A 17096-nucleotide genomic window follows, 5' to 3' on the forward strand; every position below is an offset into this window, starting at 1 on the left:
TGACATAACAATGGGAGAACATAAACTCTACTTTTATGCTGATAAAAATATTTAAATAAACTGGTAGAACATTTCCGCGCAATCAGAAAGCTGCATCTCTCAGAGCTGTATTTATAAATATTGGTGAAAAATGAATAATACCACAAGGAAAGTGTTATCAACAGAAAATGTTTGTTAAATACATGTGAAAGTAACAAATTATTTTGAACTAGTTCAAATGAAAAAGACAAACAAGTTGTGCGAATACATTCAATGGCATTAAATGCAACAAAAACAAAACTATAAAATCACTTATAAAACTTGTTAAACAAGTGATGCATAAAAATATATATAGAAATACAGATGCGTCTTATATCTAGCACCAATACGCCACACAGCACGAGATGTCTGGCACGAGTGAGCCAACAGATCTCGTGCAATTCTGCTAGAGTCGGACGTCTTTTATTTGCCAAAAATGAGTCTTAGTCACAACGCTGATTAATTTTATATGGCACACTTATATCTGTGTGCGAGTGAGTCTGTATATGCAGCACAATGGAAAACAGCCAAGGCCGTTACATTGTAGGACTTTGTATGCAGTCAGAGACACGGTCGCATACAGATATACAAGTGTGGCATACCAAATGAATCAGCAGAGTCTCCTGATGCATCCTAGTTGCAACAAAAATGCCTGATGCTAGCAGAGTCTCATGGGACCTGATGTGTCAAGATGGGCTGTTTGGCGCAACTGCAGCAATAATGTTTGAGGACACGTCTGTAGTTAAATAACCATTTACAAACTTAACAACTATTAATATGCAGTGTCCACTGCTTGAGGCAGACCCGTGCATAGGTTGTGGTCAAAGCGAGGGCTCCATGGAATTGTAATCACAGTCAGTGAGGTGCGCTGAGGTCAATGGCTGGGGAGGCACTGGCTAGTATCAAAGCCAGATTTACACATACACATACAGTATATGATTTGGTGGTGAGATTTAACTATAAATATTTTAATAATTATACAAAGATTATATTTATGAGTTATAAATATCATCTTCGTATTATTCTAATAATTTTTATAGTCAAAACTCTGGCGTGTACTGGAGTATGACAGGTGAGGCTCTGCCTCCTCAGCCTACCCTGACTGCACGTCACTGATCACGGTCACATGGTAACTGGGTTCCTGGGAGGCTGGAGGTCGGTAGTGGAGGTGAAGCGCAGGACCTCTCTACGGAATCCCCAGATGTTGCCATCATAGACTTAAGCACAAGGTTGACCTCACTCTGTTGTACTTCCAAGAATGACAACAATCTCTTCTGTTCTTCAAAGACACTGTCTACCTTATCCTCCAGTCTGCTGTAACAGACACAGAGCTCTTCACGCTGCTTCAAGCCAGGCCAGCCTGCAAAATGGTACAAAAAAACATGAATCAAGAATAAAAATATAAATTACCCATCAGTCTGTAATCTTACCATGGCGACCTCTAGTTCATCAATGGTTATACCATTTTGTTAAGACTGTAGGAATGTAATGCAATTCAAATCTTCTGTCTTGCAATTGTCAATCATTGCTTTATGTCATGCACCAAAGTCTATAATTCTGCCTAATCAGAACCCATTACATTCCTCCTCTGTGTTCTGCAGACCACTGGACTTCCCAGTATAGTTTCCTTGTAAGGTAACAAAGAGGCAAAGAAAGTAAAACCTCCGAGTGGGGGCACTCTTTGAAATATGGGTTTTGTTAAAACTTTTCTTTTAATTCTTAATGAAAGTAATGAACAGTATTTATATTTTTTACAGAGAGAAAAAAAAACAATCTCTGTTCAATGAGTATAATCCTCAAGATTGTGGCTGTGCCATAAAGAGGCACGCAGTCGTAGTTAAATAAAATTTCTCAACTATTAGAATAGTTGGCTGGTCGGTACCGTATGGGTGAAAATATATAAGTAGTATTAAGTTCTCTTGAGGACAATCATATTGTACATAGATTCAACATTAAACGTTAGTCCAAAGAGAGAATAAGGTGCTTCCAAAAACATAAGGTAATATTTTTTTGTGAGAGATATCATGGTAATAATAGTTTATGATGCCCTGAAATCTCCAAAAGGAAACTATGAGTACAATGCAATAGTATATACAGTGTAATATGTATGTTTTTCTCCAAAAAATAAAGTACTTTGTTGTTTTGTAGTGAGTGTCTACAGAGAGAGAGACTATCAGAGATGAGATAATACAGTTATGGTAGACTTAACATTATTAACTCTCTTTCTGCGAGGTACATTGGTTCCACAGGAAAACATCAGGGGTATAGAGGCTAAACCTTTAGACTGTCCCAAGATGCATTGGGGCCTCCCCTATAAACCCCTGGGAGTTCAGTTTTGTTAACCAGTCCAATGCAGGAGCAGGTAAGAGAGAAGGTAGATGTTAGTCACATAGAACCACATTCTCCAGACAGGAGAAGGTACCAGCGACTGATGCCATACAAACCCAAAGAAGCTAGGTGCGTCTGGGTGGGTGCCCTGTGGAACCAATGTACCTCGCAGAAAGAGAGTTAATGGTAAGTCTACCATAACGCTATTTTCTGCAGCAGGATACATTGGTTTCCACAGGAAAACATCGGGGATGTCCTAAAGCAGTTCCTCAAGGGAGGGGATGCGCCTTAGCGGGAATGAGAAGCCAGCGTTGAATGTGTTCACTGAGGACCACGTAGCTGCTGCCTTGCACAACTGTTCTGCAGATGCGCCATGGCGGGCCGCCCAATAAGGTCCAACAGACTGAGTAGAATGGGCTTTAATAGCAGCAGGAGCTGGGAGTCCAGCCTGCGCATAAGCTTGTGCAATCACCATTCTAATCCATTTGGCCAAGGTTTGCTTATTCGCAGGCCAGCCACGTTTGTGGAAACCAAACAGTACAAAAAGGGAATCTGACCTTCTGATAGAGGCAGTCCTCTCATCATAAATACGGAGAGCCCTTACCACATCCAAAGAACGCTCTTTGGAAGACAAGTCTGAAGAGATAAAGGCCGGAACCACAATCTCTTGGCTAAGGTGAAAAGATGACACCGCCTTAGGCAAATAGCCCAGTCGAGTTCGTAGAACTGCCCAGTCTCTGTGAAAAATCAAATAGGGTGGACGACAGGACAAAGTGCCTAAGTCCAACACCCATCTTGCTGAGGCAATAGCCAGCAAGAACGTTTGGTCGTGAGCCATTTAAGGTCCGCTGACTCAAGAGGTTCAAATGGAGACTCTTGCAGGACTTTCGGTACCACAGTTCAATCCAATGGAGGCACAGGAGGGACATAGGGAGGCTGAATCCTAAGTACTCCCTGAGTGAAAGTATGAACATCAGGTATAGACGCAATTTTTCTCTGAAACCATACCGACAAAGCAGATATGTGAACCTTGAGGGAGGCCAGACGGAGACCTAAGTCAAAGCTTCGTTGCAGAAAAGACAGAATTCTGAACGTTCTGAATGTAGAGACATCATATTTCTTATCAGCATACCATGTGAAGTAAGAATTACAAACCCTGTAATAAATTCGGGCCGAGGCCAGTGTGCGGGCTTTCAACATAGTCTGAATAACCGCCTCAGAAAACCCTTTGGCCCTCAGGAGTGATGCTTCAAGAGCCATGCCGTCAAAGCCAGTCTAGCCAGGTCTGGGTAGAGACAAGGGCCCTGCATGAGGTGGTCCGGGCGCTGAGGAAGTAGAAGGGGGCTCTCTGTCGACAGACCCTGCAGGTCTGAGAACCAATGCCTTTGAGGCCACGCTGGGGCAACTAAAAGTAGTATTCCTTCTTCCTGTTTGAACTTTCGTAGTACCCTGGGCAGGAGTGACACTAGAGGGAATACGTAAGGCAGCCTAAAGCTCCATGGAACCGCCAGTGCATCCACGAACGCTGCTTGAGTATCCCTTGTCCTTGATCCGAAGACCTTGTGATTGTGTCGAGACGCCATTGGGTCTACGTCTGGTAGACCCCATCTGTACACTAGGAGTGGAAAGACTTCCGGATGAAGACTCCACTCTCCGGCGTGCACGTCCTGGCGACAGAGGACGTCTGCTTCCCAGTTCAGGACACCTGGAATAAACACTGTGATATGGCTGGCAGATGGTGTTCCGCCCAATAAAGGATTTTTGACACTTCCATCATTGTCAAGTGGCTTCGAGTGCTGCCTTGATGGTTTATGTATGCCACCGTGGTGGCGTTGTCTGACCGTACTTGAACAGGCCCGTTCTGTACCAGAGGCAGGGCGAGTGATAACAGTCTGAACACTGCCCCCAGCTCCAGAATGTTTATTGGGAGGAGTGAGTCCTCCTTGGTCCAGCAATCGTGAAATGAGTGTTGCTCCAACACCGCACCCCATGCCCCCAGACTGGCATCCGTTGTTAGCGTGACAGTCGGTGATCCAGAAGGGAAGGCCCTTGCTTAATCGCTGGTTTTGTAACCACCAGGTCAGCGACAGACGAACCTCCAGAGTTAAAGTGATCAACTGAGATCTGATCCGATGACGTTGGCCGTCCCATTTGGAAAGGATTAACCTCTGTAATGGGCGGGAATGAAATTGAGCGTACTCTACCATGTCGAATGCCGACACCATCAGGCCAAGTACTTGCATCGCCGAGTGTATCGACACTCTGTGGCGATAAAGGAAGCATCTTATCCTGTCCTGAAGTTTCAGGACCTTTTCTGGAGACAGAAACAGCCTTTGACTGTGTGTGTCCAGAAGTGCCCCCAGGTGCACCATGTTCTGAGCTCGGACCAGCAAGGACTTCTTCCAATTAATAAGCCACCCATGAGCTTGCAGGAAGTTTACCGTCAGTTGCAGATGACTGAGGAGGACATTGTGGGAATTTGCCAGAATCAGCAGGTCGTCCAGATACGGCAGGATTCTGAGCCCCTGGTGACGGCCATGACCTTGGTGAAGATCCGTGGAGCCGTAGCCTGTACAAATGGTAGAGCCTGGAATTGAAAGTGTAGGTTGCCAATAGCAAACCGCAGAAACTGCTGGTGTGACATGGCAATAGGTATATGCAGGTATGCATCCTGTATAATCAGGGATACTATATAGTCTCCAGGTTCCATAGCCAATACAATTGAGCGCAGTGTTTCCATACGAAAACTGGACACCCTCACAAACTTTTTTAGGAATTTGAGGTTGAGTATAGTCCAGAATGACCCATTTGGTTTCGGGGCTAGAAACAGGGTCGAGTACTAACTTCTGCATCTCTGGGACTGAGGTACCGGCACAACCACTCCTGTACTCAGGAGGGAACGGACACTCATTTGCAAAGCTTGCGCCTTTAACGGATTCGAATGTAGAACCGTGGTGCAAAACTGGCGATGGAGACGTCTCTTGAAGGAGTGTTCTAAACAAATTTTCCTCGCGCTGCGATTGATCAGAATTGCATGCAGCTATTCTCAGGGGTAATTGGTTTTAACCCCTTATATTGTACAACAGAATAGCTACAACGAGAATGCGCTTATTCAGTCTGATGTAGATTTATTCTAACTTTGTTGTTACTAACTTTGTTTCTGGACACGTGGTTAATCTAAGTAAGTTTTGCATGATCTGTCCGACTACTAACAAAAAATTTAGGAAAATATATACTGCATAGACAGTGTAAGATTATCTTTCTAAAAGGAGCTTTTTATTGTATGTATTTTTTTATGTGATTTTTTTATATGTGATGCTGCCCGGTATCATGAATGTATATGTTTAACAATTAACTTTCTTTATAGAATAAGTCTACATCAGATTGAATAAGCGCAATCTCATTGTTTCTATTCCGTCTCTTGAAGGAGACAGCGTAATCGTGAGAGACAACTTCCAGCACTCACACGTCTGAAGTGTTCTTTAACCAGACCTGGGCAAACTGCAGAAGTCGGCCTCCCACCCTGGGGTCCCCAGGGGGAGGCCTGTCCCGTCATGCAGCAGGCTTGTCTCTAGAAGCAGGCTGACGGGCTGCCCAGGATTGTTTGGCCTTTGGCTTTGTGGTTTTGGGAGCACAAGACTGTCTCAGGTATGCAAGACCTTTTGCTTTCCCTTGAGGCCGAAAGGAATGAAAGGTGGAACCTTTTGCCTTCTCTGCTGAAGGATAAGTATTTGGGGGGAAAGCAGTCTTAGCAGCTGCAAATTCAGACACAATTTTATTCAGGTCTTCACCAAACAAAATGTCCCCATTGAAGGGGAGTACCTCCAAGGTCCTATGGAGTCTAGGTCCAGCTTCCATGACCTCAACCACAGAATATAGCGGGTCAGGATAGACGTAGATGACGCCTTGGCCGCCAGCACACCTGCCTCAGAGGACGCCTCCTGAATGTAATAGGCAGCGGTGGTAATGTGAGACAGGTATAGTCTGACATTGTCAGATATATCCTCGGGCAGCTCTTCCTCTAATGCCTGAACCCACGCTTCAATACCTTTTGCAGCCCAGGAGGCAGCAATAGTGGGTCTATGCACAGCTCCTGTAAGGGTGTAAATAGATTTCAGGCAACCCTCCACACGCTTATCTGTCAGTTCTATCAGTGAGGTGACAATGGTGACAGCTAGAGTTGATGACACCACAAGTCGGGTGAATTTTCCCATTTGCTACATAACTCTGCAGGGAGAGGATAGTGAGCCAAGGCCCATTTATGCAGAGGGAATTTCTTCCCTGGAGTAGACCAGGGTTCCCTTCTGATGTCCACTAAGTGGTCAGAATGGGGTAACATAGTTTTAACTACTTTCTGCCGTTTAAACATATCAGTTTTTTTTTGCCACAGTAGTGGAATCCTCATCATCAGAGATTTGTAGGATTTGTTAAATAGCCACCACTAAGGTAGGGACATCAGAATCAGTCTATACAATATTGTCATGACTTTCATCACAGTGGTATTACCAGGTAAAGTTTTTTCTTAAATAATATTGTGGGTAACTCGGCGGCAATTCCCCACCACTAAGTAAATAAAAGTATGAATGTTAGAAAGCAACCAGTTCGGTTTATTGAAGTGATGAAGCAAGATTGGAAAAAAGACGCTTGCTCAGTGAGCAGGATCGTACCCTTTATGATTCAATGTTAATCCACAGAATAGATTCTCAGTTGCTCAGTGATAGTAGCTGAATATAACTACTGAGGATGGTTCGGTACCAAATAGATTAGTCATGTAAAGTGAGTGAAATTCAGGGATCCAGTAGCTTCTACTTCCATGTAGTGTTGATAATTGTCTATAAGCGCCTAGCTCTATTTGTTTTTGTTTCCATGCTATTTGCATGCTAGTGATCTAGTATTCACCAGACTATGCTCCATCTCTGAACTCACTAACTCTCCTTTCCCCCTAGCAGATCACAACCTTATCACCTGCATGCTCTCCTCCGTTAATTCAAACCCTGTGTTGCTGAAGTCCTCCAATCTTCCTCAAGCCCGCAGAAATCTTAACACAATTAATCTTCAAGAACTTTCCACTTCACTCAAACAACTGCTTTCACCTATTTCTGCATTCACCTCTCCTGAGATGGCTGTATCACACCTGAATGAGACTCTAGAACTAACCCTTGATGAAGTGGCTCCAGCTACCCATCACACTCCACGTAGGCCTAGTCAACCATGGCACTCCAAATTAACAAGACAACTACAAAAACTCACACGAAAACTTGAACGTCAGGGGCGTAAATCTCGTATTTCAAGTGACTTCCTCACATATAAGACTGTCTACCATTTTTATAAAAATGCCCTGGACACTGCCAAACAAACATATTTCCAAATTCTTATCTCTGCTCAAGCCTCTAACCCCAAACGACTCTTTAATACATTTAAATCATTTCTGAATCCTCCCTCACCTACCCCACCAGCCACTATCGAGGCACAGGATCTTGCTTCCTACTTCAAGGAGAAGATTGATAAGATCCGAGATGAAATGGTATGCTCTTTGGCAGCCAGTGACCTGCTCCGTTCTTTACCTGAACCCTCTGGCACTCTTTCTTCATTTGATCCCACAAATGAAGATAAAATATCATCACTCTTCTCATCCTGCTTCTCTACTACCTCTCCTCTTGATCCTTTACCCTCACAAATAAGTAAAGCTCTGTCTCTGGTGTTAATCCCTACCTTAACTAACATCTGTAATCTCTCTCTCTCTACTGGTATTTTTCCTTCACTCTTCAAGCATGCAGTGATTACTCCTATTTTAAAAAAACTAAATTCTGACCCTAATGCTCTCTCAAACTACCGCCCTATCTCTCAGCTCCCTTGTCTCTCTAAGCTACTTGAGAGAACTGCCTACACTCGACTCACACAATTTCTTAACTCATACACTTTGTTGGACCCACTTCAGTCAGGCTTCTATTCCCAACATTCCACAGAGACAGCAGGCGTGCCAGGGAAAACGCAGGCGTGGCTGGGCGGGTGTGTGACATCAAATCCGGAAATGAATAGTCTGAAGTGATCCCAAGCGCTGAGTAGGTTTTGAGCTACTCTGAAACTACACAAAAAATTTTTGCAGGCGCTCTGCGATAAAAACGTTCGCACTTCTGCTAAGCTAAAATACACTCCCAGTGGGCGGCGGCATAGCGTTTGCATGGCTGCTAAAAACTGCTAAGCACTGACTAAAGTGGTTAATGATTTGGTCACTACGAAGTCTAAAGGCCACTACGCACTACTTATTCTTCTAGATCTATTTGCTGCATTTGACACTGTATACCACTCTCTTCTCATACAAACACTACAATCCCTAGGTCTTAAAGACACAGTCCTTTCTTGGTTCCTATCCTACCTATCTAATCGCTCCTTCAGTGTTCCAGTCATGCTGGAGGATTATGCAGGCAGCAGAACGTTCTCCTTGGCGTCTCCAGACTCTGTCACGTCTGTCACATGTGCTCAGTGAGAACCTGCTTTCATCTGTGAAGAGCACAGGGCGCCAGTGGCGAATTTCACAATCTTGGTGTTCTCTGGCAAATGCCAAACGTCCTGCACGGTGTTGAGCTGTAAGCACAACCCCCACCTGTGGACGTCGGGCCCCCATACCACCCTCAATGCGTCTGTTTCTGATCGTTTAAGTAGACATGCACTTTTGTGGCTTGCTGGAGGTCATTTTGCAGGGCTCTGGCAGTGCTCCTCCTGTTCCTCCTTGCACAAAGGTGGAGGTAGCGGTCCTACTGCTGGGTTGTTGCCCTCCTACGGCCTCCTCCACGTCTCCTGATGTACTGGCCTGTCTCCTGGTAGCGCCTCCATGCTCTTGCCACAGCTCGCATTGATGTGCCATCCTGGATGAGCTGCACTACCTGAGCCACTTGTGTGGGTTGTAGACTCCGTCTCATGCTACCACTAGAATGAAAGCACCCGCCAGCTTTCAAAAGTGACCAAAACGTCAGCCAGAAAGCATAGGAGCTGAGAAGTGGTCTGTGGTCACCACCTGCAGAACAACTCCTTTATTGGGGGTGTCTTGCTAATTGCCTATAATTTCCACCTGTTGTTTATTCCATTTGCACAACAGCATGTGAAATTGATTATCAATCAGTGTTGCTTCCTAAGTGGACAGTTTGATTTCACAGAAGTGTGATTGACTTGGAGTTACATTGTGTCGTTTAAGTGTTCCCTTTATTTTTTTGAGCAGTGTATATTTCCACCGGCCAATAGTAGATACCAACCTGATATCTCTATCACTGTTGAAAACTCGACTATCTACCATACCCCACAAGCTCGCTGCCTAGGTGTCATCCTTGACTCTGATCTGTCCTTTGTTCCCCACATTCAATCTGTCTCAAGATCATGTTACATGCATCTAAAAAACATATCCAAAATCCGACCATACCTTACACAAGACACTGCTAAAACTCTAATCCACGCTCTCATTATCTCCCGCATTGATTATTGCAACAGTCTCCTAACTGGTCTTCCCAAAACGAGACTCTCACCACTACAATCCATTCTGAATGCAGCGGCGAGGCTTATCTTCCTCGCTAGACGTTCATCGTCTGCAGATCCACTCTGTCAGTCCCTCCATTGGGTACCTGTACTCTACCGCATTCAATATAAAATACTTTTACTCACACACAAGGCCATTAACCAAACTACACCAACATACATCACTTCGCTTATCTCAAAATATCTCCCAACCCGACCTCTTCGCTCTTCACAAGACCTGCGTCTCTCATCCACACTCATTAGTCGCTCCCACTCACGATTGCAGGACTTTCATCGGGCTGCACCCACTCTGTGGAATGCCCTACCACGCACAATAAGACTTTCCTCTAGTCTCCAAACCTTCAAGCGTTCCCTGAAAACTCACCTCTTTAGGCAAGCATATCAAATTCCAGAACCGCCCACATAACTTTCATAAACCTTCCTATCAAATTGCATCCACTCTGCACAGTCCACACATATCCTCACATGTCTTCTCATTCGTCACTTTCCCTTCCTCTCGAACCCGGTTCATCATTGCTGTATGACAATATCATACAGCCCACCAAGAACCTTTGCAATCTGGCGAACAACTATGCAATAGATAGCACCTTTCCTTGTGTACACATGCCTATTTCCCTATAGATTGTAAGCTTGCGAGCAGGGCCTTCCTACCTCTATTACTGTTTGTTATCACCCAGTTTGTTATTGTTATTTCAAATTGTAAAGCGCAATGGAATTTGCTGTACTATATAAGAAACTGTTAATAAATAAATAATAAATAATAGTGCATTGGATGGCTGGAAAGAGTGCATGCAGGCTGGTCTGAGCAGAAGTAAGAAATAGGCATCTCTGCTGTCAGGAGTCCAGATGAGCAATCTCTCTGCTGCACCCGGGCATTGTAGAGAGATGTCATGAACTGATGAGAGAACGCTAGAAAGAGATAAATAAAATGGTCACCTTCCACCTTTGGCGATTTAGGAGGACTCTCAGTTGGCGCTTGTTTACCGGGTCCATGTGCGCTGCACGGAACCCAGAAGTGACATAACGTCCGTTTCACCCCAATGAGGGCTTGTTCACGCGTAGCCTGCTGGAGTGTCTGAGGCTAACGTAGATAAAGCATAATCTGATCAATCGCATGAAGTCAAACTAGACTGATACCGGTTAATGAGCTAAATGGTTCCAGAAGGGGTGCCCTCGATTTCAACCATAGACATTATCCTATAATATAATCAAAATATCTCTCTAATTAATGCAACATTTAATAAGCTCACAAAGTTGTTGGATTATAAAATCAATTTTTCACATAAATATCTATATTGTATATATCTCATTTGTAAATCAAAGACCATGATAAAAAATGAGCATGTATGAGTGCTGGTTTAAAAATAATGATGACACCTAGAATTTGTACATACGCGTTATGAACCATTGTGGTGTAATATGGCTTATGTTCCAGTGACTTATATTTGGAGCAATAAGAAACAATTATGAGGTACTAAAATTTTTTGGTAAGTATAAAAATATTTGGAAAAGTATCAACGTGAACACGGATATAAGTCTGAGGCAATCAACATAGATGTTTATTACAAGGGAGGATAACTGTATAAGGCTCACGCTGTGGCATGACGGACATTTTGTTTGTCATCTTATTATCATCATGTTATTTTCACAGATATGGTACCGACCAGCTAACTATTCTGATAGTTGAGAAATGTTATTTTAAATACGATTGTGTGTCACTTTATGGCACAGCCAGAACCTGGATGATTGTAGTCATAGATTGTTTGCCCCCACTCAGAGGTTTTACTTTCTTTGCCTCCTTGTTATCTTATAAGGAGACTAAGGGGGTAATTCAGACCTGATCGCTTGTGTGGCCGGAGAGAGACCAGCCAACGTGGACAATGGCGGCGCGGCACTGAAGGGGTTAACCCTCAGTGACCGGCGCCATATTCAAGGACAATGGGCGCTTGGCGCCACTTTTAAACTGTGCACTGGTGCTAAACGCCATCTTTAAATGTAGTGTGGGTGCTAGGCACCGGGTATTTAAAAATATATTTACTACTGTGTTTTCACCAATGTTATATTTAATGCAAATGCCAGCACTTAGAAGGAATGTGTAAGCTGTGTTGGTTTTAAAATGCACTTACTATAGATGTCTGAATAATCATCTCCTGTCAGTAGGAAGTGGCATGCTGATGGCCCTGTCCTAGCAGAGAGGTGTGAATGACAATACTTTTGATGTGTAAGTTCCTTAGAGAGATGTTACTCACAGGGATCTCCTTATCCCATATGTAAAGTAGTTCTGGACTTGGAACCTGTTTCATGTAATGATTTAATTGATATACGAACCCTGAATGGCAGATGCAGGAAGGAAGACTGTTTGTTTGTATTGTAGCCTTTCCTGTTGTAATCTCAAACACTGGGTTTGCCTGGAGATGTGAATGAGACAGAAACATTTCTATTTTGAAGCTATGTGATAAATTTATCAATAGTGAATGTTAATCTGATACCAAACGTTGTCTGGGTGACAGGAAGGAGGATATTTTGTATTATTGCACTTATCTCCTTTTGAAATATAATTTATTTATTGGTATTTTGTAAAATAACCTGATTGGTTGGAGAAGACAGGGAGGGCTTACCCCCCTGTGGTACTGTGTGGAAAACTGACATAAAAAGGAGACCTGCGTGCCTCCAGAGTTGTATTGTAGTTGTACCATCTTTATTCTGCTGAAACATCTGATTGTATGCTGTTGCCCCTAGCAATAGGGAGGATCCTTTTTAAAGGTTATTATTGAGCAAATAAACATCATTGCCTCAAGAAGATTGCTTCATCTTGTGACCTACAGGGTTATGCCAAACATAGCCCCGTCCTCCAGCTGTCCAGGGAAGCACCTAACGTCTCCAAGTTCCGCCTTCCGCCAGCTACCGGTAGAGGCCTAGCAAGTGGCTAGTGGGGATTCGTCAACACCGCACAGGTGTGGTAAGGCAGTGCGTCGGCACATACAGAGCAGAACCGTGGTTCCAAACGCCACGGCAGGTTAGGAGTTTGGTGGTGGCAGCATAAACCCGCCCACAACGCAGTGGGTGGAGTCAGTAACAGGCGGTTACTGACGGTAAGCGGGAATCCCCTATGTGGTCAGGCCTCGTGTGACTTGACCTTCCATTCTGTGCGCAGCCAACGGGACGCGAAAGCGGCGAGTGCTTTCGTACGGGACCGTCCTGTCACAGAAATTGTTGGCATAGCGGTGGGATTATCCCAGGCGGCTTTTCATCACCCGATTGGAGAAGCCGAGTTACTCAGGAGAGGAGTAACTGCAGCGCAGGAGAACGCACAAGATGGCGGAATTCAGCGGAATGTCCAAGGATGATCTGGAGATCGCGTGCCAGGAGAAGGGTGTGGATATCCCTTTCAACGCGTCCAGAAGCGTCATGAAGGCGGCGCTCATGAGCGTGGAGGAGTCCCATCGGGCGGAGGTGGAAAGCACTGACGGCGTCAGCATCGCAGAGGACGGCCCAACAGTGGACCTTCGTAAGGAACCGGTGAGAACCACAAGCCCCGCCCTCTCTCACAGCAGCAATGTTTCCCAGCAATCCCTAGCAGGGCCAGGATCCCAACGTCCCAGGGGGGGCGGCCCGGATACCCTAGCAGATCGGCTAGCGTAAGTGGGGGAAAGGGCAACGGAGCAAGAGCACTTGATCATCATCCAGATGTGGCGTGATGAGTGGGCACCACAGGCCGTGGTACCCCGGGAGCCGTTGTCAGCTGTTGTACACAGATCGGGACGCATTCAGTTTGCCAAGTTTGCAGACAGTAATGGGGACATTGATGGACATTTACAAGTTTTTGAAAGGACTTGTAAACTACATGATTTACCCAAGTCGGAGTGGGTGAGACACCTTGTGCCCCCTCTGCATGGAGAGGCATTGGAGGCCTATCGAGGAGTGGCCACGGAGGACTGTGGGAACTACGACGAAGTTGCGAAGGCCCTCCTCCAGCGATTCTTCATCACTCCAGAGTCTTACAGGAAGAAGTTCAGAGACTTGCCCAAGAATCCTAGCAGCACCCATGAGCAGTTCGCCACCCAGCTGCGGCAGCACGTGGTGAAGTGGGTGAAGGATTCGGAAGCCACTACATGGGACGCACTGATTGACCTGATCTGCAGGGAGCAGTTCTACCGCAGGTGCGCCGCAGAAGTGAAGGAGTGGGTGCTAGATCGGGAGCCACCCAGCTTAAAGATGGCTGCCCAGTTAGCAGACAAGTATGTGGCAATTCGGCCACAGGGCCAGAAGCGCCCAGCCAGCTCCAAAAGACTGTACCACCAAGGGGACACCCCTCTTCAGCTCATCACCCCCAAAGACAAGCATCTTCCAACCCGGGTGCTCTTGGCCAGCAACCGCACCGCAGCGTCCCTGCAACTGATCAGAGATCATCGGTGCCACGACTGGAGAAGAAGTGCTACGGCTGTGGGAAAATCGGACATCTGAGGATGAACTGTCCTGCATCCCAAGCACCCCAGACTCGTGAACCAAATCCGAGTGCTGGAGCCCGGCTCGCTTGTTTGACGAGAGGAGATGAGCCTACAGAGACTGTTCCCCCTCCAGTCAGTCCGATGGAGTGTGGCGAGAGACAGGTGCACTCTGCGGAGAGAGTCACCTGCATGGCCAAACAGCCCCTACACAACATGTGGAGGCACCTGCAGCCGGTCCACGTGGGACCCCTGCAGGGGGAAGGCCTAAGAGACTCTGGGGCCTCAATCACTGTGGTGAGCCCCCACCTTATAGATCCTGCTGCAGTATTGCAGGGTCGCACTGCCAAGGTCACCCTGGCAGATGGAATGGAGAAAGCGGTTCCCATGGCAAGAGTCTACATGGACTGGGGAGCTGGACCAGAGTTGCGAGAAGTTGCCGTCATGGATGGTCTCCCAACTGATGTGGTCCTAGGAAATGATCTGGGTGGTGGGATCGTCACTACGTTTGTTGGCGCCATTCCCCGGAGTCAAGTTCCACAACCACCGTTGACATCAGCTACTCCAGCACAGCCCAGCCCAGAGGAAAAGACTACAGCTGCTAGACAACTGCCAGCACAGCCAACCACAGCATCAACCAGCCCAGAGGAAAAGATTACAGCGGCTAGATCAGCACATCGACCCTGCATGCCTTTTGCCTCTGGTATGCCTACGTCCCCTAGCAACGCAGAGGATGTCGGTTCCAGCTCATTTGATCCTGTGGGGGTGCCCACTGATGCTCCTGACCCAAGTGGTTTGCCAACTCTGGCAGTGAGTATGAGAAACCACACTGACTTTTCCATGACTGACCCCTACCAGACTGACCCTAGTAGTCCCCACCTAGATCCCCCTGTAGAGTGTCCGAATTTAGGAGAGATTGAGGGCCACAGGCAGGAGTTTAGGGAGGCTCAACTCTCTGACCCATCCCTGAAAGGCATGAGGCGCCACTCTGGCAGCGGCCTTGACAGGGTTGGGGCGGGAAGTTTGACCTGGCGGGAAGGGTTAAGGTACAGGGTAGCCAGGAAAGTGGGAGGGGATAGACCAGATAGGGAATGTGTCCAACTGGTCCCCCCAGGGAACGTTTCTGCGCAACCGGTGTCGGTTGCCAGCAAAACCCCTTTGGGCAGTAACCCTGAGATAGACCGTACCCTGAAGTGCCTGACACAGTGCTTACCCTGGTCTGGAATGTCGGATGACGCCCAGACCAACTGTAAGGCTGGTGCCATGCGTTGGCAGCTGGGGCACTCCAGCGGTTGTGTTGTCTCTGGGCCTCTGCCCATAGGAGAACCCTTGCAGCAAGTTGCTGTGGACATAGCAGGTCCCCTGCCTGTGCGCAGTAGATCGGGGAAGACACGCAGCCTCCCTGTAGTGGATGCCATACAGGATCCAGAGGCTGGTGGTCTGGCCGCCATCACTGTGGCACCGGTAGCGGACGAGGAGGGAAGAGTAGGCCTAGGTGACAGGGTAGGTTTCCCGAGTCATAGGTCGACAGAAGAGGATTGGAGGGCAGGTCTGATAGTTCGGGCAGACAGTTGCCAGATAGGTATGATGGAGGTGCAGTGCCCGGGGCACCATGTGGGAGGAGACAGGGGTAGGCCAAAACCAGAGGGGGTGGAGGCAACCAGAGGCTGTCCCCGACCCACATCACCCAGACCGGTACTGACCTTAGAACCTGTAAGGCCCTACGGACACGTTGTCATTGACTTTAGTCCTGTAGTGAACCCCTTGACAGAGATGGCTAGGAAGGGCATTCCCAAGTCAGTGGACTTTGCACCCGCTTGCGAGTTGGCATTCCAGTCATTGAAGGAGGCTCAGGTACCCGCTCCAGTGCTGATGGCGCACATTCTTGACCAGGACTGTGCGTTACGAACTACTGCGCCACTGCATGGACTGGGAGCAGTACCGAGCCAGAAAGAGCCATATGGGCAGGAGCACCCTGTGGCCTGTTTGAGCAGTATACTGCTATTGTGGGAGGTGAGGTATGCCACAATTGGGACACCGTGGGTGGCACTTGTGTGTAACTGGCCCCCCACTGTGGTGACTTACCACCCACCTGTTAGGTGGCTGCAACCTACCTTGGGGAAATTGGACAGACTGTTGCGGATGGACTGTCACGTCAGGAGGAGCCTGAACCCCCAAAGAACTCCCGGTAACCTCATTAAGGACTGCGGGACCAGGGACCAAATCGTTGGGACATGGGTCCCTGGTTGACCCGCTTGAATGGGGGGGGGGGGGGGGGAGTGTGGCCGGAGAGACCCCAGCCAACGTGGACAATGGCGGCGCGGCACTGAAGGGGTTAACCCTCAGTGACCGGCGCCATATTCAAGGACAATGGGCGCTTGGCGCCACTTTTAAACTGTGCACTGGTGCTAAACGCCATCTTTAAATGTAGTGTGGGTGCTAGGCACCGGGTATTTAAAAATATATTTACTACTGTGTTTTCACCAATGTTATATTTAATGCAAATGCCAGCACTTAGAAGGAATGTGTAAGCTGTGTTGGTTTTAAAATGCACTTACTATAGATGTTTGAATAATCATCTCCTGTCAGTAGGAAGTGGCATGCTAATGGTCCTGTCCTAGCAGAGAGGTGTGAATGACAATACCTTTTGATGTGTAAGGTACTTAGAGAGATGTTACTCACAGGGATCTCCTTATCCCATATGTAAAGTAGTTCTGGACTTGGAACCTGTTTCATGTAATGATTTAATTGATATACGAACCCTGAATGGCAGATGCA

General features: G+C 46.8%; 1 protein-coding gene across 4 annotated transcripts in view; it reads right to left on the minus strand.

The window, feature by feature from the left end:
- Positions 1 to 242: 242 nt before the first annotated feature.
- Positions 243 to 17096, minus strand: part of LOC135006019 (uncharacterized) — a 425336-nt gene continuing 408482 nt past the window's right edge. For 3 of the 4 annotated variants that reach the window (XM_063951982.1, XM_063951984.1, XM_063951986.1), the window contains one exon: positions 243 to 1378. In XM_063951982.1, the coding sequence (XP_063808052.1) occupies positions 1128 to 1378 (251 nt within the window). In that variant the 3' untranslated portion in view covers positions 243 to 1127. The remainder of the gene's footprint in view (positions 1379 to 17096) is intronic. The other variant, XM_063951983.1, reaches the window with a different exon arrangement.

Source organism: Pseudophryne corroboree, chromosome 2 (genome assembly GCF_028390025.1).
Source record: "Pseudophryne corroboree isolate aPseCor3 chromosome 2, aPseCor3.hap2, whole genome shotgun sequence".
Taxonomy (NCBI): Eukaryota; Metazoa; Chordata; class Amphibia; order Anura; family Myobatrachidae; genus Pseudophryne; species Pseudophryne corroboree.